We start from the raw sequence: 22,192 nt of genomic DNA, 5'->3' as shown, positions 1-22,192 counted from the left end.
CTGAGAGGAAGCGAAAGATGAGTAGAGATTAAACAGTGGCACAGCTTTTTTTTTTTTTTTTTTTGAAGCGTGTCTACTGAAATTGTAAAATGACACTTTCACTGTTCTGGATGCGGCTAACAGCGCATTCACTGAGGTTTTTTTTAATCAAAGTCTCTTGGAGCCAGTGCACCTCATTACTTTCTATTCCCTCGACACCTGCCTCGTTTTACTCTCACGACTCTCCGTTTCTCCATCATTTTTATCCGCATTCGTCCTTTTTTATTTTTTTATTTTGTGCCTGTTCGCATCATATCGGACCATATGGCAGAGCAGGTTGGACTTGACACATCCCAGGCACACACTCTCATGCTGTGCAGACACAGCAACTTATTTCCCCAAGGCACCTGGAACTAAGCAGGTGTGCTGGTATCTAAATGCCACCATAAAGACTTGCAGCAACGACGCTTCAGATGTAGCAGCACGCAAAAACAAAGCGAATAAAAAAAAAAGGGGGCGAGGGGGCTTCCACTAAAAACTAATAAAGAGCACGTGCGAGGGAGACGCCACACATAAGCTGACTCCTTCACAAGGAAAATGAAACACTTCATAAAATGCGGGTGATTTTTCTAACGCTTCTTTGGATCCGTGCTGAGGGTAAGAAAAGCTCCAGCTCTGCTTGTACCAGCGCTGTTGTTCAGTTACTTCCTGACCGTCATGATTTGTGTTTTTCTCCCCCTCGTCAACTTTTTTTTTTTTTTTTTTTTCTTTTTTCATTAAAGTCAGGGATTTCCTGAATACTTTTGACACCATCTCAAGAGCCCCCCCACCCCCGCAGCCCCCTGTAATTAATTCAGTTGTTTGGTGTGGGAGGACAAAGTAATAACTATGAACGATATAATGGTGATACTAGGAACAACAGTTTCCAGTGGAGGCAGAGGAGGCAAAAAGTGAAAATCCAAATCCAGTGTGCGGTTGATATGAATGCTAAAGGCGTTCCGCTGTCAGCTGCAACGCCATGCGTGCTCGTTTAGCGAGCTAGCTATGCGCTAGCTTGACTTTTATACAGGTGCGATGAAAAATAAAGCACATCCCATAGAAATTTTACAGTTTAGTGTCGTCAATGTTTTTGGGATGTGCTTAATTTTTTCCACACATGAGCAGCTCCAGAGAAGGTAGAAAAACAAGCTTTGAGTCTTTTTTTTTTTTTTTTTAAATGTTTGCATTTTTTAAGACTTTATAGTTGGTGTTCAAGTATTAATCTTCCAATCTAGTTACATAATTATCAAGTGATATTTTTCAAATTTCCCGTCAGCTTTAAACATTTTTTTTTTAACTCAAAAACACGACGGATCGCTGGGCCAATGACTGCCCTGGTGTTCAATCACCAGGCTTAGCAAGTTTTCTGGGGAAAACCTTGAAACAACTTGTTACTTCTTAAAAAAAACCTCATTGAAATGTTTTTTTTTTTAATATATTATTTTTACTATTACTGGAAATGTTGCAAATTGTTAGATCTTTGTAAAGTTTGTCTGTTGTGGAGGGGTTTCATAACCTCTACCTCTGTTTTAGCTTAGCTGTAAGGTAAGTTTGACCAACTTATGAAAAATAAAGATGTGTTTACATTTATGTTTCTTTTTTTTTATTAATGTAATGTTCTATTTTAGGGAGAAGTACACAATTTGATTTCAATTTCCATACAATTAACACTTTTAAAACAAGATGAGGTGTAAGAGGACCTTTCAAAGCCATCTGCGTTTATTATGTCGTTTACCCTTTTCAATGCAAATGTGTGACAGCTATAAACCACAAGTGTCCATCTGCTAATGGAAATGAAGGCCTAAATGCTTAATGTAATGCAACATAATGCATTTATGTTTATTTCAGTCACATGGTTGAAGCTCTTCTTGGTGGAACTAAACAGGGCATGCACCTGCAGATGCTCCATTAAAACAGTGAGCAACCTTACGCCTACACCGGCGCTCCGATTTTCTCACCCGGTTACAAATGTTGGACACCCACCTATCTTAGATTTAAAAAAAAAAAGACGACTCCAGCATCAGTAAGATAAAGCACTCAAATGCTATGTTAAACTCAGCTCATGAATCGGAAAAGTAAAGAAGTGCATCTATGCCAGTGTCACTGGAGTTAATCAACAGCAACCCTAACCCTAACTATTTTAATTTTGGCTCCAAACAATCACAGAGGCAACTACTTTTAAAATCGGTTGAAATCCTGGAGTAGGCCTAGAGTCAGCAAAGTCTTTTCAAGAAGACATGATCAACAATAAACCTAAGCCTTAAAATATAATTATAGCAGTTTTTTTTATGTTTCTCAAACATATTTACCACAACAAGATTAAAAAAAACCACTGAGACGCTATTTTTTGAAAGGTATACAAATCTTGCTCTTTTCATGCTTCCACAATTTTGACCATTACTCATGGGATCTTGCCTCCCTCTGGGCACGCAGCAAACAGCAGTTTGTGCTCAGCTGACCCACTTACGGAGCACTTCTTTATAAGCAGATTTCTCGTTATTACTGGAGTCAACAATCTGACACGTTTATCACACGCAGCACTTCTTCCCCTCACCTGCTTGGTTGGTGGTGAGGCTGACTGATGCGCTCTGTGATGCCCCTGCGCCGCTCACCAGGGAGACCCCGTTGCGGGCGTAGACGACGAAGGTGTAGTGTGTGTGGGCCCGGAGCCTGCTCACTACCATCCTGGTGGTCTGAAGGCCGGTCTGGTCCGGAGAGAAGAGCACGTCTGAGCCGCAGGGGAGACAAAGCTGGGTGCCGGAGGCAGACTCCGATCCGGGCCACGGGTATTCACCGGGCCCGCTCTGGAAAACCCCTCTGCCGAGCTGAACCTCAGATCCTACAATCCCTTGGTCCGACTGCATTCCCAGGCTGCTGTGCTGGACCTCAGGCTGGGAGACCGTGTGATTTCGTGGAGGCTGACCGTGGCTTCCGGTTTGACATATGAGACACTCCAGACTGTAACTGATGTCGCTTCTGCCTCCCAGCCGCCGAGGGGGTGCCCACTCCAAGACCACCGATGTTTCGTTCACTACAGAGATAAGCTGCTGTGGTGCTGAGGGAGGCTCTGGAGATAAACATAAAACCAAAACCGACTGTATTTATATCTGCATCACATAAGGAAGGAGGAACAATAAGAAAGCAGAGAGGTATTTCAGGGGGCAGTCCTTGGCTTAACATGAAGACATCTGGTATTACGCTGAAAACCATATGGCTCTGGGATGCTTTTGATGGTTTGGTTGTTTTCTTTTTTGGAATCTAATGTTATGTGTGTGCGTGTGCATGAGAGACTCGCGTACAAGTGTGCGCTCATTTTTCCCAGGCGAAGGAAACCATGTGCTGTATATAGGCATAATTAGGTTTAAGACACACAGAGCAGCGTCTTCAAATCTCTCGCACAGACTCAGAGAAAGAGTAGGTGCATTTATTCAGTCCTCAATGTCTGGTAGTTATCACCACCAGACGGGATGTAGATGGTGCCTTAGTCATAAGCAATGGGATTATGAAACAGGGGTGGCATTCACATACGTTTGTTTAGCCTTCTGTTGGGAGGAGATAGAGAGTTTGGGAAACAATGCATGTTCTTCCCTTTTTATTTGGGAGAATTGCACGCACCCATCATTAGTGTTTTCGCTTCCATTTTAACTGTTTGTGTGTCTGTGCTCTTACGGGTGCAGGCCATGGAGGGTGGGTCAGAATCTGCACGGAAGAATCCTGTGTGGCAATCGCAAACGTTAGCGCCGTCCCGAAGCGAGCGGCTGTGAGGAGGGCACTTGGAGCAGCCAGCATCCGAAGACTTGGACTTGTAGAAACCAGCAGAACATGCTGCAGAGAGATGACAGAAGACACCGAATTACTTCTTTAAAATGATGTCGATAAAGAACACCAAAGAGATCCGTAAGCTGCAGTGGTAACAATTTACCTCCACAATAGCTCAGATTTGAATTTACAATGTTGCTTGTAAATGAGCTATTGCAACTGGTTCTATCTGAAGGAATGTTTGTAGGAACCAATATAAAGACAGTCTGTGGTTTCTTCCTTAAAGAGGAAGTATTATGTACTTTCCAGCCATATAGTATCACTTTATACCACAATCAAGTAACTATGTTAACTTCAGTTGTTATGAAAATCGTCTATATACCAAAAACAAGAAATTTGACTTCACCTCATAGCCCTATGCGACGCCTTGGAAATAGCCTCTCTCTAAGAAGCTCCTATCCTTCCTGACACTTCCAACACGTCTCCATGTGTGGCAAGGAGAACATTGCTTCTCCGTGCCATTCATCGATCCCGTTTACAACCATTCTTGGGACCATTTGTGTCGTTAGCTCAGCAGACATGCTGCAGTTTCACAAGATGTTTGCTGATTTCTGTTACCACCAAGCCAGATGGAGGTGTGAAGGAGGGAGGGCCGTTCTGTGTTGCAGGGAGCTCAGCTGGGGACTAACACTCCAAGGTGGATCTGTGGGTAAATGGGCAGTGCGTTGTATGAGCAGGCTGCCGTGGGAGATTTAAGGAATTTTCACACAAAAAAAATGTGTGAATGATTCAAAGGAGCACTCCACATGTGTGTTTGATGAGGGAATAACATTATAACATGACATAAATCTCAAAAATCTCATACTGCTGCTGTACTACTTCCGAACAACTACTACAGTATGTGAAGTATGAGGGGTGGGGTTTAAACATATCCAGTGCCGACTGATTCTTTTCTACTCATTCTTGATAAGATCTCGTTTAGGTTTAGATCTGGACTCCAATATGCCATGCGGAGGTTCTCTGGTGTAGATTCTTCAATCCTGTCCTTAATCTTTAGAGACAGACTCAAGAAACATCAGTTTCTTGAGTCTGTTGGTGTACACCACCTCACAAAAGGTTTACCCACAGAATAAATTTCCAACCAGGTGTTTAGCAAATTCAGAGAAAATTTTGAGAACATTTCCCCAAATTTTTTTTATTTTATTTTTTTCTTGGGATGAAAGAGGCTTTCAGATGCCAGTGGTAGCTACTGAACGTTCTTACTCAAAGAGTGTAAATCAAATATGGGACGGTAAAGTTACAATAAGCCTCACAAAAAAAGCAAAATGTACCACAGAAAAGAAAACATTTAAAAATATAATTGTTTTTTTTTGTGGGGGGGTAGTTGGGGGGTATTTTTGTTATCCACTCTGATGCAGACAGCCTTTTCTGACCTGGGTTCAAATGCAAGTTAATCCTCGATCCTTATTTGTGACATCCTGGTCAATACGTTAATCAGCCATTGCAGTTTTAGGGCTCAAGGACAAACAACTGTAGAGGAAGATCTCAGGAAATAAAAGGATACAGTGCGAGGGGGAGGGGCACTTTGACTTCCATTATCTTGACTTTTGATGAGCGAAGAAAGAAGCACCTAAAAGAACATTAACTGATCAGCTCCCACTCACACGTGGAGAACAGAAACAGTGGAAGTGAATACATCAAAACTGCACAGTCCCGTCGGCCCACACAAACACAACTGACATTTAAATACATGAAAGAGGAGAAACAGAGAAAGAGAGAGGGTGACAGAGAGACGAGGAGGGGTGGCGGAGGGAGGGGAATCTTCTCTCCGTATACCGAGGAGTTCATGCATTGACAGAGCCACAATGCAATAAATGAGTGCATAATTATACCGCTTGACATCCACTGCTGAAGCAGAAGACATTGCAAAGCGTGGTGGATTCGAGCGATTTTTTTTTTTATTTGCATGTTTGATTTCACAAGGAAAACCTTTGCTTGTTGCTGCTGAAATTCCTTTCAGCGTCTCCTTTTTCATCATCAGTTCCTATTCATCCTTCTTTCTGGGTCTCACCGGCTTCCCCAGTTCCATCCTTTGTTTTACAGCCCTTTCACATTTCCAAGGCGCTCGAAGACATCCCAGTGGGAGTGGATAGGAATGCGGGAATGATGTGTGTGCTCAGATGTGTCAGTGTGCTTTATGACGCTCGCATCGCTAAATGAGAGGGAGGAAGTCTTCCCTGTAATCTACTCTGACCAACTATCCTGCCCCATCTGCGCTCGGCTCCACAGATTTGCTCTTTCACACAGTCTTCTGCCCATCCTTTTCACATTTTACATTCTCCCCCATTTTCTCCCTCTTCACTTCCTCTTCGACCTCCAACTCATTGGCGCTCCGCTCTCTGATAACTCTCACTTGCTTGAGGCATCTCCATACAGCCGTCAAGCTCCGTTTGAGGCATCACTCACGTGCTCCGCAGCGATACCAGTTGAAACAAGACCGCACGTAAAACACACAAACCTGTAACTTCATAAGCAGGTTTACGGCTGATAACGGGAGGTTTTCATCTTGTGAATGATTCATCCTGTCGCATCAGGTGATACAAACAACTGAGAGATAAAATGCAGTGTAGTCATAATTCTCCTGTTGCACACATTCCTTTGTTTGCAGCCGTCAATGTATGTAAAAGTCCATTGTTGGGAACGAAAGGTGAATCAAATGGAAAAAAAAAGGCTTAGGGAAGCATTTAAACTGTTGAGGACCTCGAGGTTGATTACAGGACTCAACGGGAATGCCAGGAGGGGAACACTCTGCTTTTGTCTCTGTCCTCTCCAGTCCTTACCGCCTGGATGAAAAGAAAGGGAGGTATTTGAAGCCATAAACTTCTGTCAGCACCCTCTCATGTCTCTATTCTCTCTGTTTTCTGTAGCTCTTTGTGTCTTCTTTAGCGCTGGTTTTGACAGGAGGGGGCGAGTGCTGGTGACCTGGAATAAGAGCTCATGAGGGTGTCATTAACCCGACATTAACCCTGCGCTACCGAGGGCCGAGGAAGTGCCTGAGTCGGACGATAAAGTGGGAGCAACGGGGACAAACACACAGGTCCTGATAATACAAGGTGAAAACTTGAGTGGAACTGTCTCGACTGTGGACACGTTATTATACCGCCTGCTAGAAAAGGACAATAATTACACTGAAATCAGCTGTTAGGAAATTGTAAGGGATGGAGAAAGGGCTGTGGAAAAGACAACACAAGGGAGAGAAAAAAAAAAGACGGACGTAGAGCCAGAGATAAAAAGGTGAGAAGAGAAAGACAAAACGAGGAAGAGGAGGGAGGGACTCGGAGGGGAAGGTGCCCTTTGATTACTATCAGCATTGTCGGCATTTGCATACGCATTCTTCTGCTACCGAAAATGCAAATGCGGCTCATTGCGAATCCAAGCAAGAGCCTGGTCGGCGCACTGTATGCGGCACATGTGTGGTGGTGTGTGTGTGTGCGCGGGGATTCTCCTTGACCCGTTGTTATCTGTCATCATCCCTTGTTCCTTCGTAGCAGAGGGGTGGAGATGGAGGAAGTACCCCTTACTGCTCTGGCCTGACACCTGTCTGTGTGATGGATGGAGGCAGGGATGGATTGATGGATGAAAGGGCCGATACACTGCCACGAAAGAAAGAAAAACACTTTGACTGCCGGGGGTCATGCCCCTTTTAATTAAAGCCTGTAGAAATGCAGATGATCATTTCCTTGTGTACAAACACGGCGGAGGAGCTGACAACTTTTTGCTTGGTGAAAGCAAAAAGTTGGGGTCAGATTTAAGGAACTCAGTATAAACACATGACCTATGCAGTTAGCAACAAAAAGTGGCCAAATTCAGCTGCTGACCAGTATCAACCTGTCTTTGTCATAGAATGTGTTGGGTTTGGATGTAATGGCAGTCTTTGGGATATGCTAAGTACTGTGCTGAGGGCTTAAATGGACAAGGATGGGGGAACTGAGACCCCTTTTCAGAAGTCAAACTAAAAAGCAAAAAAATTATTGAGAGTGCACACTTTGCTATAAGTGTCTGAAGGGATCGTTCTAAAGACATATAGTAAAATTTAGGCTCCAGTGTTTATTTGACATCACAAGTCTCTTTTACCTCTATGTTTTTGTAGGTTAAGAAGCTGAAATATTTGGGAACAACTGTTCTAGGCATGACCATACTATACATTTGGTTTACCAGGGCAGTAGCCCAGGGCCCTAAAGCTATGAGAGCCCCTTTAAAAAAAAAAACTGTTGTTTTGCAAACATATTTTTTAAGTTTCTCAAGTTTCCATCACTGTGAGATGCTTTAATTGGTTGTGTTTTCAAGTGGATATACCAATGCATGAACAATGTCAACTCCCCAATCACTTTAACTTCGTTCTAAAATTGTAAGACCCTCTTTTGCAAGAAGTTCTCCCTCACACATATGGTTTGACATCATCTCTACTCCAGTATAAATATTCAATGGAAATCAACAGAAGGAAAAGCTAGAAATATTTTCTGGATGCTAATCTTACAGCTTCACGCATTAGAGTTAAGGGAAAACCAGCATCTAAATTTCAAATCAGCCTCAACGTTTTGCTCGGTACATCTGTGATTTCAGAGCGTCTGTCTGAAACCTTTCGAGTTCCCGCCATGAGGGTGGCTGCTTTCCATCTCATTGAAATCAAAAAGAAAAATAAAAAATCTGGCTTAAAATTTCTGAGGTTTAAAGAGAAATGTGTAAAGACTGGTGAGTGTGTGTGTATGCCCACCCAAATCCAAGGGTGAATACATTAGCATTTGAAAAGCGGTCTACAACAATATCCCCTCCTCCCTATCAGACACACATCTCTACCCCACCACCAGCGGAAGCAAACCCCCTTACTCCTGACTGAAAAATCTCAGAGAAGAGTTCAGGAAGAGAAAGGAGGGATAATGAGACCAAGACAGAGAGAAACTGGAAAAAAAAAAAAGCCGGTGCCGATGCCAGAGAGCTATAGACTGCTTGGTGGAACTGGCAAAGCTCCTCTACATTAAGACCAACCTGGGAGATGGAGACAATAGCGCACAAACACACGCATGCAGTCTGATTCTGGTTGGAGGATTGCAAACCACTCCCCCCCCCAACCTGAGTTTGGCTCATTTCAGACAATTACTCGTGGCTCTCCAGCGTCTTTCCTCAGACTGTCACCTGCTGTACACAAACACACTCTTGCACAGAGACATACACACACACACACACACACACACACACACACACACTTCCTTCTCCGTTTGCCCCTCAACACTGCTCTCCAGGCATTCCTGGGCATTCCTCCAAACAGCAAGTACATTCGAGGGAAGGCTTTGTTGGGCAGAAAATCAGAGATGCGATGCACAGGCGCACACTCGATTATACGCACACGCACACACTGTATGTTAGCTATCCAACATGTCCTGAGTCCAGAAGCGCCGTGCAATAATTAGAGGGGCTGAATGCAGCGATTACGCACTCATTCCATCATCTGCTTGGTTCTTCTTTCTATCATCTCTCTTTCACTGCGGCTGCCTTTCTGCTCAAATGCTTTCTGCTGTTTACAAGACACTGCAGGTGCGTTGGAGGGAAGCACAAGCATGAAATCTCTCTGGATGGAAGTGAGCACAGAGGCAAAAAAAAAAAAAAAAAAAATGCTCAGACACACAGAAACATTCCAATCTTCCCGGGCTGCAAGTTGAGGAGAATCAGACGACAAAGATGGGAGGAGGACGGCAGAGACAAAAAGCAGAAGGCTCCTCTTTCATTCCGCCTCCCCAATCGTTCACATTTCAGATGCTTTCTGAGGTCTCTCCTTCCTCGTTTCCGATCATCCCAGACGGATCGCAGCTGTCAAACTTTTGACGTCTTCATCTGCCTCGGTCATGACCCCGCACTCCGCAGCTAAACCGCCTGTGTGTATGTGTGTGTGTGTGCGTGCGTGCAAGCGGCTGTCACTCAGGGTTTTTGACGTCTTCATCGGGCTCAGTCATGACCTCGATCTTAACCAGGGCTATAGAAAAGATGAGGGAGGTCCCTCTCGCTTGTGTTTTCTGTGTTCGTCCCCTTTGCTCCCAGTGATGGACCCCTCCACCACTGTGGGAGGAGCAGCCCATGTATTGATGCCTTCTGCTGTCAGTGGCCTTCTTTCAACCCCCTCTTGCCCCATTCAACATCTAATCCCTTCTTCCTCTCCAGAGCTTCTCCTCTCCATCCTCATTACCCTGCGTCAACACTCCAGATGAACTTTTCACATCACCGCTTTGTCTGAATCTGCTCGGATTTCGGCTCATTTTATAGCAGCAAGTTTTTGGATGTGCTAAGATTCCTTGCAGGAGTTACTGGCGATTACACGTTGTCAATGTAAATAGTGACTTGCCAAATTTTCACTCCCCCTTGAACCTTTAGGTATTTCGTCAAGAAATATGATCATTGGTTTCAAATATTTATTTGTATTTAGACCACTTCACAAAGATGCCAATAACAGCTGAGTTTAGAAGTCCACATGTGTGAAAGCGTCAGAGGTTTGGTAGAAAATCCGTAAGCAGGAAGAGGCACACCAGAAACGCTAGTGACAAAGTTACGATAGCTTAGAGTAGAGCTTGGTAAGAAAAAAAAAAAAAATTAGAAAGAAATGTTCACTCCATAATCTGAAATGGAAGAAGTTTGTTAAAACTGTATTGAGAGCAGTTGTGACTTAAGGGGAGCATGAATTAGTAAATCAGCCATTAGCCCCATGGTAGCTATGAAGGAGCTGCCGAGATCCACAGCTGCTGTTTAGGAATCTGTACACAGTTGACTAGTGGTCGTGCACTCCAATAACCTGGTCTTTATGCAACACTATGAAAAGGAAAACCATAAAAGTCATAAAATGTTATGCCTAAAGCTTTTCAGAAGCAGTTTAAGGCAGATGGCAAAAGTAGAAGGAGCTCTGGTCAGATTAGATCAAAGCTCATTTATTCTTTTTTTTTTTTTTTCCTTTTGGCTAGAATGCAAAAACTATCTGCCAGAAACCGACACTGCACATCATCCTACACACCCCATCCCAACAATAAAACATAGCAATGGAAGTATCATGCATTGATGATACTTTTCTTCAACAGGACCCAGGTATACAAAGCTTGCAATGGAAACTGCTTGTATGAAGTGTTTACTCAGGGAGGCCGAATACAAATGCATCACATTTCTTACCACTTACAAATTATTTACTTCCTTGTGCTAAACTTACAAATCAGCATTACTTGCATGACAGCACCTTTGATTTAACATCTTCTTTAAAGTTTTATTGCAGAGTCTGTTCTGTTTTGTTTTATTTGAAAGCATCTGGAGTTAAATTAAATGCAGAGCCCAACATTTTGTAAATATGTATATTCCGTTTCTAGGTGGGTATCCTGTTATGGCTTTCATACATGTCTTAGAAATCCAGCTGAAGCCAGACAAAGATTACTGTAGCTTAATGGGAAGAATAAAAGCAGGAGGAAAGACCCACCCTGTGTCCATTCAAAGGTAACAGAATCTGCCTACCAGCATGCGAAACTCTTCCTCCCTGGAGGCCCTTGTGCTCGGCCTGGCTGTGTTCCTTATAAAAATACAAACGTGGTGCATCCACTTAGGAGGCTGCTTATTGCCATGAGAATAATGGATGCAGCGATTGTAATTTTCCTTTTTTTCTTTCATTCTTGTGGTAATAAATATTGCAGACCTGCGGCAGAGATTTTTGGAACATGATCAGCGCTGGCAGTCGTCTACTTACTGAACAAGACTTTTATTAACTCTGATTTACAGTTTTGATGAAGCTGAAGCCGTTTCTCACATCTTACCCTGGGAATAAGAACGGGGGGCTCTCACACTCCGGTTGGCACATGTGTCTCTAGTTTGGTCTTAGATGTGTGGAGCTTCTGCTGACTGAATTTGGGGATATTTATCCAATTGAAGCCTTTTAAATGTCAAACCTGCATCATCCTAGGAGGCTCTGCAGCAGAACTATCAAAATCTAAGTCGAAGCAATTTTGTGTTCTCTATTCCTGGGAGTTTTTTATTTTAAGAAAGTGATTTTCCCGGTGTGGATAAATGTGGTTGACCAACCCAGAGAGACCGTATGGGCTAACATTTCCCACAGCTCAGCCTAGAATGTGGAACGGACAAGATGAGGTTGCAACACAAGGAGAATGTGAAGCTGATAAAAACCAAATCACTCCCATGAACAGTTCCTTCCAAAAGTCTTCATAACCCTTCAATATTGAAAGTGGAGAGAATGCGGTGGAACTTCAAACCGAGCAAGACACGACCGTCTAACTACGCGGACTGGCCGGGAGAGGAGAGCATTAACCAGAGAAGAAGCAGCCAAGATTCTGCTAAGATTTACAGCCCAGTTGGAAGAATCTGTCAAGGACAACTATTAGTTGTGCACTACAAAAATCTGGCTCTTATGGAAGCATGACAAGAATCAAGCTATTGTCGAAAGGAAGCCTTAAGAAGTCTCTTTTCACTGGATACAGTAACCACAAAAAAAGCTGCTTTGTTTAATTAACAACAAATATCTAGCTAAGAAACTAACACTGCACATTAATCTAAAAAAAAAAAAAAATCACCAAGAACGGTGGTGGTAGCATCATGCTGTAGGGAAGATTATCTTCAACAGAGATAGCAAAGTGTAAGTTGTGTAAGTTGGAAGTCTAATGGAGCTAAATGAACCTAACCCAAACATGCTCGAAGAAATCCAGGTTTAGTTGCAAAAGACTGCAAGAAGCGGGGCGAACCTCCCTGCAGGACGATTACTCATAATGTGGTTTAAGTTTGTGGTTGGAAAGCAAGCAACTTAATGTGCAATCTTTCAGACACAACCCCCAGCAGCTCTTCATCACGACATTATCTTCATCTTCTCATTTACAACCGTGGGACTGAGAGTGTCGGACTGAGAAGTGGTTTGTATGATAAACTAGTGGGAGCGATGGGGACGAATGCACTGATAATAGTGGTTCCAACAGGTGTTTGTCAATTGCTGCTGCCACTAGTCTGGAGGAGCAGAGTGGCTGGAGGAGGAGTGCTGGGTAATGAGGTAGAGAACTGAATCCACCACATGACTGCCATGAGAGATTCAAGAACTTCATCCACAACAGGACAATAACCATCTAGGTATGTTTTGGATGAGGGGAATAACATTACATATTGATTTTACGTAAATACCCCCTTTAAATACACAGTGATTTGAAATGGTCTTGCGTCAAACTCTATTAGATAAGACCTTCTGACTGTCTATTTAACAGGTCTTAATAGATCTTCCAATTCTCCTAGTGGTCTGTCTTTTTATTTTTGAATATGGACTTTGCCTTTTCAGTCAGTACATTTTAGTTTTTGTTTCTTTTATTTACTTATACCAGCCTATTTATTAGATAGAAAGGTATAAAAGCTTTTGTTTTCTTTTTACTACGCTGTGGTGAAATAAAAAAAAAAACAAAGCAAAACAAAAAAACACATTACCGTTTAGCTGTCAACAACAAAACTGGGATATCTTGTTATGATGCAATGTTTTATTGAAAGGGGATAACAAAAGAGAAAGTGCCACACCTAAAACAAGGTGAATGAACGTTATGAACATAATGCAGAAGGGAAATCCTCGATAAACAGAGAAGAAATCGAGAATAGACACCATGACAGAAAACCAGAGAGATGCATCATCATCATTTGATCAACTACTGTGTGCCAAGTTTTCAGCGAACAGGTTTTTGGCAATTCCCTTGTTGTGCTAAAATAATATTTTCTGTCTGTTCAATTCTGTGATCTTTGGTAGTTTTAATAGCTTCCACTTACAATATTGGAGTAAAATACTAGCATCACTAGTAGTAAAAGAGCCAAATGATCCAGAGTAAGAGCCTGGTTCAACTCTTGAGCTACCTTATGCTTGAATGATTCATAAAGTAGAGGTAAGTGGCTTAACATGTCTATGGGAAGAATATTCTCGAACTTTATAACCTCGGTGACATGAAAAGACTATAACCTTTTTCTATCAATTATTCCTCCATCCAAATCTGCCTTCCCCTTTCCCCCCCTTTTTTTTTCCCACAGATTGTTAACGGAAACAATTAGAAACGTTCAGGTCTCTATCTCTGGCTGCTGAGACAAGAGATTCTCCGGATCAGCGCTGCGAATTCATCCGGACTTTGATGGATTTCCCCTGACGCAGCTGCTCCAAGCCAACAACCTGACAGGCGGTGAGAGCGGGAGACGCAGAAGAGAGCTGCAGATAGATAGATGGCACTTCACATCTGCTGGACGTTCAGTGGAGTCAAGGGGGATCTCCTAAAACTCGGAACATATTTCAGACCTCAAGGACGACCCCGCAGCCCTCCTCCTCCTCCTCCTCCTCCTCCCCCAAACGGGAGGGTGTTTGCAGGATGGAGGTTTCAGAGAGCGTTTGTCTCACATAGAGAGATGTTTGGCGGCGTTGTTCTCACTGCATAGAATGAAATGTCAACTTTTTTTCCGCCTCTCTTTTTATTGCCAACTGGCACAGAGTTGCGTCCCGCTCCAAGCGTCTCTTCTGTTCTCTTTGAGTTATGGTTCTGTTTGTTATACAATTAGCCCGCCAGGATGGGCATCATAAATAAAGCCAAGGGTGTAGATCAGCAAGTTGTTCTCCCCCTTTTCACTCTGTTGGTCCCGGTCCATCTGCGTATGTATGTGTCTGAGGTGACGTGTTGCGTGTCTGCTCCATGTGGGACTGAATAGCGGGAGTCAAATCTTGTCGTAAAAAAAAAAAAAAAAAAAAAGGCGTCTCCGCTCTGTCTGTTGTCTCCGCGCGCCTCACGTTGAGACAAAAAGCGCGCACGTTTAAACATCTGCACCGACAAAACGCTTCAGATAAACTGTTCCACAAGAACGTGAACCAGTGTCGCTGGCCAGACGGTCAAACGTCCAACTTAAGCTCACACTCACACCAAAGAGCTTCCAAAGTGAAAGCATGTAGCCCGCTTCTTAACAGGGGAGAAGCTCTGAGAGGAACATGCTAACAAGTTCCGACTCATTTGATGAATTTGTTCTGCAACCGAACTGCGAGTCACACATTATTTCTTGACTGGGCACAGTCCGACTGTGGAAGGATCTCATCGCGGCGACTTTGCCAAGTAAGCACCAGTGCAAACTATCAATGTACTGCATTAATTAGTCTAAAGCAAAGATGCTGCAAAGCAGATTTTATGGCTTTCAAACAGACGAAAAAAAAATTATCATGGCTGTTTAACAACTTTATACTTGGCACAGCAGCCCTATATAATCTCAGGTAATAGAGATGGGGGGGGATGGTCTTTAGGTTTTATCGCTGTATTTTGTGGTATTCTTTGGGGGTGAGATTATTAAAGCACAAAATGATTCTAAGGTTCAGCCCAATATTTTAAGCAACATACCTATCACTGCATACAGTTGGAGCCTTACAAAAACAAATAGCTGGAGTGCAACCCCACTGAACAACTGTACACACTAATTTCAGTCAATAACTTGGAAATTCTAATTCAGCATCGTGCGCTTTGTTCATCTACTGTAACAGAAGTAGTATTTTGAACATTCGAGTCACAAGACATGCAAAATCACACACAGTTTATTTTGTTTGTAAATTACAATTTTAACTCTTTCAAATGAGTAACGATTATTGTCCCTTTTTTTAAAAAAAAAGAATGAGAAAATCCGTTCCTTATCATTTTTGAGTTAAGAAAAGTCCCAAGAATCACAGCAACTTTTGGATTTATATTGGTGTTTTCAGTGTGAGATTACACAGCACCGTTACTGTGTTAGCAAGACCTATAACGGCCACAACTGTTTCTAAATGTATTTTTAAAATTCGTTTGAAATATACAGTGATTATTTGATAAATCCCAATCTTTTCCATTTCCTTTCTGTATCCTAATGGACGGAGTGATAAAAGTTGTCATTGACACTGTTGTGGGAATTCCAAATGCTGGCATAAAATAATCTAATGCCTATAGTTGACAGGCATTCAGTCAAAAGAAGCTACCTAGAAGGAATCATTGCATCCAGCAATAGTTGCCTACCTTTACATGCGCCGCCCTGCTCTTCGTAGCCTGGTTTGCAGAGACATCCGCCGATAGGAACCAACCACTCTCCATCTGCTCCACAGTACATTTTCGGCTCCTCTCGCTCCTCTGACTGGTTGACGCATGACCCCCTGACCTCGACCAGGGAAGACGTGTCAGCGCCGGTGATCGTGTCGGGAAAGGTCGCCAAGTTCCGTACAGTGAGCGGGCAAGTTTTGTAGAAAACCCGGACGGAAACCAAAGCAATGCAGGCGCCCACGTCCTGAAAGGCCAGGTAGAAGCCCTTCCTCGTCGTGACCTTCACATCTCGAATTTCTGTGTTCAACTTCATGATACGGTCCCCGACGTCCACCTGGAAGTGAAGAGGACGGAATAATCTTAATGGAACGTGCAGTAAAGCATCTCAGTCCGGTTCACTTGTTCAACCCGAACGTGAGAGTTTCAGCTGAACCGTTTGCCGATGTTTCCATTTTCGGCACTTGGCTCTCGTTCAGGTGAACTTTTATCGATTTCGCAGGTAAAAGCAACGTTTAATGCGTGCAACACTTAGATCAGCAGAATTTTTTTTTTGTTTTAGGAGCGGCTAAGCAAAAGCATGCTGCCAATTTTTAGAGGACAGAAAAACAGACATCCAAGATCGAAGCACTTGTAAACCATGTCAGAAAATTACAGCTAAGTGCCAGAAGGTTTTATTTTCCGCATGGAGGCAAATTAAAGTGAGAGGAGGTGGGCGGATAAACAACTGAAAGCCTGACTCAGTTGTTCGGTGTTACCTGGGTGAAACTCTCGTCTGCTGCCACCGTGTCCACCTTAATGAAGCTGCTCTCCTTGATGTAGGTCTCTCTGTCTTCGTTTGACTCGTGGTAGTACAGATTGAACGTCTCCTGCAAGATAAGAAACGGGTTTAGGAAAAAGCAGTGGCTAAGAATAACATCAATATAGTTCTATTTTGGCTCAAAGATAATAGGTCAAATTCAGGTTTGGGCTAAGCTAATCAGCAAATAATGCAATGCCTTGCAGTAGCATATACATGCATTTTAAAAATGAAGGGTTTGTGCATATAAGAAAGTTCTTTTAGGAAAAGTCTGTGCTCGTGGTGAAAGCCAGCATGAGAAATGGAGTTAAATCTTAATTAAAAATCCCTACAGTCCTGCCGCTCCCCTCTGCTTCCACATCATGCAGAACGTTCTCTACCTTGCAGGTGCCGGTGACTCCTGGCAGGCTGTTGCAGTCTCTCAAAGTAAACTTGACTTCGACGTAAACCCGCTGAGCACCGGACCGTGGGATCCAGTCTGTTCTCAGCCAGTTGTTCTGACTGGGCTCCAGAACATTACACACCTGGTACGTCCTGATGGGGATGTTCTTCTCATCCATAATGCTCACTTCCTCCCACTTCAAACACACACACACACACGCGCAATTCTGTTACTCCACAGGAGAAATGAAAGTTTTACATTTTTTTTAGGAATAAAGAAAAATGTGTATAATTACAGCTCACTGAGTAAATGAAGATGCCACGCATCTTTTAGCTGCTTCCTTGCTTTGCAGGGAACTGCTAGACTTTACCCATGCAAACACTAACACGCTGGCTGACAAGACAAACTTTTAATAAGCAGATGTTTGTTCAGTGTGATCATTCTCAGTGGCTACACTGTATGGAGCAACAGAGAAGGATCCATGCTGCCAGCTGCAGCTAATTTTGCAATTTTGTCAGGAAGCCACTTAGACAGCCATTATTTTTCAGAAAATGACTCAATGTTTGGTGGTTTTATGTTTACATAATCTGCCCTCATAAACTGAAAGCGGTCACTTCATCGGGTCCTCTTTGTCCCAATGAAGGCTACAGACTGGGCCCAAAACCATTTCCAATGCTGCGTCCTCTTAATTCACAGCAGTGATTTAAAGCTTCGCCATCCAACATTCACTCTGGCATCAATATTCTGCAACGGCCAGCGGTTCCGATCTGTTGAGAGTCCAAGGCTTTCTGCGGGCGCATTTCCATACAAGCGAGGCGGGCTCAACCTTCGCCGCGCCATCCATCTCAATAGGGCCGATTATTTGCCTTGTACTGTGACCCTCCAAATGACCGCTGAGCCTCCCAGCTCCAAATTGGCTTTTTATTGCCACTGAATAATAATCTTGCTCTCTCCGTACCAGTGAGAGCTGTATACACGCTAAATTTACCGTGTCCGGAGAAAGAAAAAGAGAGGGCGAACTGTGTGAGTGATGGAGTGTGCGCGTGTATGTTGGCGTGCGCGTATTATAGGGTGAGTGTGCGAAGAGTTTTCTTAACCTGATCAATATGTCATCAGTGGTGCGTGCAGGGTTACAGCAGAAACGCTGATAAATTACCAGTGATGTAAATTTTAGTAGATGTGCAAAAAGAACCCGCAGTGCAGCAAACGTGTGACAGACTCTGACCTTCAGTTTGTAATAAAACTTCATTCTTTCATCATTTTTCAGTAGCAGGGCAGTTAAAATACTGAAAACACACTGGGCAAGCGTCGAATCTGACAGCTAAGTTTCATGGCGACGCAATGACGCATACGCCTTATCTGAGTTTTATTGTCCAGAAATACCAGTCTGCTATTGTTTTAACTGTACGCTGCTTCCTGCTGTGCACAAAAGCAGACATAGAAACCTTTTTGGTGTGACCTCTTTTAAGGCAGACAGAGATCACAGCTGTCAGAGGGAAGAGTCTCTTTGTCCCAACCATAAAGAAGCTGAGTTTTTCTATCTGTGTGTGTGTGTGTGTGTGTGTGTGTGTGTGTGTGTGTGTGTGTGTGTGTTTCTGAAAGATGGGGATGATGGGGGGTGCCTCTAATCTAAAGCTCAGTACGTGAAGAGCAGGACCCTGTCAATCAAGCCGCACGCGATAGAATAAGAGCACGGTAACCCCGAAGAAATAGAAGTCAAGTTCACCAATAACTTTTATGTTACAGTTTTAGATCACGGTGACAACAAAAAGTACCAAAAAAAAGAAAAAAAAAAAGAAAAAGCTGGTAAGTTAAAATATAAAACAGATATTTCCAGGATTTATTCTGGCAATTACTTGGTAGTACAAATCCCTAAAAAAAAAAAATGACACCCACCATCAAGCTGGTTTGTGCCTTTGCCTGTGCCAAATTAAACGCCAGCAATCTCATATTAGCACTTAGTCTTGGTGAACAACAGCACATTGCAAAATCTGTGGGAAGATTATTTGCAGCTTTCCAGACCAAGTGTGCACAAGTGTGTGTGAATGTGCATGTGCTTAAGATAGAGATTGTGTTTTCAGAGGAGAGAGCAGGTTGTAAACAGTGTATCTGTAAAGAGAGAGAGAGAGAGAAAAAAAAAGAGTCTCCCACTCACCCCTCCCTCTGCAGGATTGGCTGCCCATTTCAGTTCTCCTGGCACTGTCCTGGTATCCAGCAGGGTCACTGGAATCGCAGATACACACGCACACACACACATGCATGCAAATAGTTTAAGAACAAACAGCGTACAATGCTTCACAACAACGTTATTAAGCCATGAAACTTAAGCTGGATAAGTTAGAAAACCCTGTTCTGGCTACAGTATGTGTTGGCTGGAGTTTGTGACAACTGTAAAATAAGCAAGGGCCTCTTTGAGTTTCTCATAGCATGATGAATACTACACTTTCATCAACTTTATCACGTTTACACAATAGCCCTGCTGAAAAGTGTAAAATATATGGAATAATACCACGTATACAAGTGGTATATTAGCGTGGATTTGTTTCCACACTAATAAGTTCCAAACACTGGGCATCTATGGATATTCTCTTTTCTTTCTTTTTTTAATTTTTTTTAAATTTTGACCAATTTATATCTTTTTTTAACCCGAACAACTGATACCCTGTTTACATTTAGCTCAAACTAAACGTTGGCTAGTCCATTTCATCAACACTCTTGGCTTTTATTAGATGTTTTTTTTTTCTCCATAAAGCAGATTAAGTCTTCCTTCCAATTGGGGGGAAAAGCATAGAGGCCTCCTTTCAGCCAGCTGACAGGCAGAGCCCATAAACAGGCATAGGGTTTGCACTGCATGATGCTAAGCTGTAGCATTCTCCAAATGTAGTTTATTTTTTATTTTCTGGCATTTCATAAAAAGTGAGCAAAAACAGCATGATATCCTTGGTATACATTGTTGCTGATACTGGTCTACGCTTACTGCCAAAATACAGAAAGTTTTATAAGATGGAGACAACTTTTAACCCTCTAGACTACCATTTCCCATGTTGCTGCAGCACAACTTGAAATAAAAGGAGAAAAAAAAATCCTTAGTTTAAACAGCCTGCTAGTGTGCAAATTCATGTTTTCAAGCATGTGCCGGATTTCTGCAAATTTGATGCAATAAAACATGCTTTATTTTAGCCACTGTACACCAGCCACGATTTGAAAACTACTGTAATTCTCATAAGATTTTGCGATGAATGTGTAAAATCTGTATCATTTGAAGGCGGGGCCATAAACGAGTGGCATGGATTTAAAAAGGGACACTATGAAGGACAAAAGGGAAAGCACATTAATGAAAATCAATCAGTCAATCACTTGTTCAATTAATCAGTCATTCCACAGATGAACAATAGAGCTGGCCATTGTTCATTTACCGCTTGAAAACAAAAGTAAATAGCGAGGTTTGTGTTACTTTATTTTAGTTTGTAAGTTGCAGTAGCAGCATTCCTTTCGTGTTGCACTGCGTTGCAATACGATTTCAATCAATTGCTTCATAAGTGTTGACGTTCTATCTTAATCCAAAGAGATTACCGAAGCGTGAAAGATATGAATTTAACTTCAAAGGTTTTACAATAACATGCAGTAAAAGCTATAATGGCCGTTTTTTTCTTTTTTTGTCACCCCAATCCATAACAAAAGGGATTCCCCCCCTGCCGCCTCTTTACAGAGCACACTTGCAAAATTATGCAGCTCAAATGGAGAAATCAACCATAAAATCATTACAAAATTCATAAGGTGATAAGCATTTAACTTTTCCTCTAATAGTTCACGATCCGCGCAGCTCAGCCCTCCTCTCTCCCTGAGCGCCCTGAGCGCACGCAGCGCCTCTTTCCAGCGGTTTAACCCCGGCACGCACACTCACCTTCATTGGGGAGATAGCTCCTCGTCCTGGCGCAAGAAACCAGCGTAATTATCCAGACGGATGATAAAAATGTCCGCAACAGATTCCCAGCCATGTGTGCCGTGCGGAAGCCTGCGAGCTCTCCGTGGGCTGTGCGCGCTGGCTGAAGCGGCTCCATCCCGGTGGGAAAACTCCGTGTGAATGAAACCAAGTGTGAAAGCGAGTTGGGATGGATGCAGGCGGCAAGAGCGGCGGCGGCGGATTCAGGGGCGGTCTCCCACTCAGAAGCTTCCCTTGATGGTAAATGACATGAAGTTAACGCAAAACAGCGCTGAGGCTCATATTAGCGTCAGTCACTGAAATATTACTTGTTAGTAAGCATATTTTAAAGAGAAAGTTGCTGATAAAAAATAAATTAGGTTTATTAGGAGACTGGGTGACAGAAGATGATCGGTAGCTTTCGAAATTTATGAAACGTAATGAAATGGCATATATAAATAAAGAAAACTTTAAATTATAGAAAACCCCCAGCAAGCTTCACCTGCTTCATCTGTAATATCCTCTTATCTAAACCAAGCGTCTGCCTAAACAAATATAGAGATAATCTAAAGGAGGCCGGAGGTAAACGTTACAAGAGCTACACTGTAAAAAAAGAAGAAGAAGAAGAAGAAGAAAAAAGAAAAACCGCACTGTGCTGCATAATTTCAAAAAACATGAATGTTTCACAAGTTCCCCACAACTGGTTGGGCTGCACGAATGTGGCTGGAATTATCAGAGGCTCTTTGTCCGCATGAGCAGACAACAGGATGCTGCAGAGTGTGACTACAGCGCCACCTGTTGACGGATGGGAACCTCCGTAGGTAGTATGCTAATGACATGAGGATAAGGAGACATCTCTCAGCTGCTAATATTTTAAACTCCATATGGGCGTAATAAAGGAAATAAAATAAGATGACTCGTTTCTTTAAAGCTCTTACGCTAGCTTTTCTGTAAAAATAGACAAACTCACTTTACCACTTCAGAACCATTCCCCCCCACCCCCCGTTGGGCTATTTTTTTAAAAATCCGTCTTTTCTTCTTAGGTTTTCTGTTTGCTTTGTAACGTTGTGATTTCTTATTTAATTAAAATAAATACAATCTTCCCAAAAACAACGAGCACATAAAAGGTGATGAGGCTTAAAACGGCTGATTAGTCATTTTGAGTGGTTAGCTTGTTCATTTACATTGTTTTTTTTTGTTTGTTTGTTGTTTTTTTTTACAATTACTGGCATACC

The 22,192-nt window shown here is 42.7% G+C and overlaps 1 protein-coding gene and 1 long non-coding RNA gene across 2 annotated transcripts in view; one reads left to right on the top strand and one right to left on the bottom strand.

Moving 5' to 3' along the window:
* Nucleotides 1-21,680, bottom strand: part of LOC106961712 (ephrin type-A receptor 4-like) — a 30,181-nt gene extending 8,501 nt beyond the window's left edge. Inside the window, exons 1-7 of the mRNA XM_015055631.1 lie at nt 20,940-21,680; nt 19,191-19,258; nt 17,034-17,231; nt 16,613-16,723; nt 15,837-16,191; nt 3,688-3,843; nt 2,573-3,085 (exon numbers count right to left, since the gene is read on the bottom strand). Coding sequence (XP_014911117.1) covers nt 2,573-3,085; nt 3,688-3,843; nt 15,837-16,191; nt 16,613-16,723; nt 17,034-17,231; nt 19,191-19,258; nt 20,940-21,096 — 1,558 coding nt within the window. The 5' untranslated portion in view covers nt 21,097-21,680. The remainder of the gene's footprint in view (nt 1-2,572; nt 3,086-3,687; nt 3,844-15,836; nt 16,192-16,612; nt 16,724-17,033; nt 17,232-19,190; nt 19,259-20,939) is intronic.
* Nucleotides 7-14,576, top strand: LOC106961714 (uncharacterized). The gene is made up of 3 exons (XR_001427827.1): nt 7-636; nt 12,780-12,927; nt 13,858-14,576. It is a non-coding gene; the product is annotated as an uncharacterized LOC106961714 (long non-coding RNA).
* Nucleotides 21,681-22,192: the final 512 nt, after the last annotated feature.

Source organism: Poecilia latipinna, unplaced genomic scaffold, assembly GCF_001443285.1.
Source record: "Poecilia latipinna isolate Pla-1442-1.1 unplaced genomic scaffold, P_latipinna-1.0 Scaffold1326, whole genome shotgun sequence".
Classification (NCBI taxonomy): Eukaryota; Metazoa; Chordata; class Actinopteri; order Cyprinodontiformes; family Poeciliidae; genus Poecilia; species Poecilia latipinna.
The sequence above is the reverse complement of the archived record's forward strand: the minus strand, read 5'-3'. Positions and strand labels throughout refer to the sequence as shown.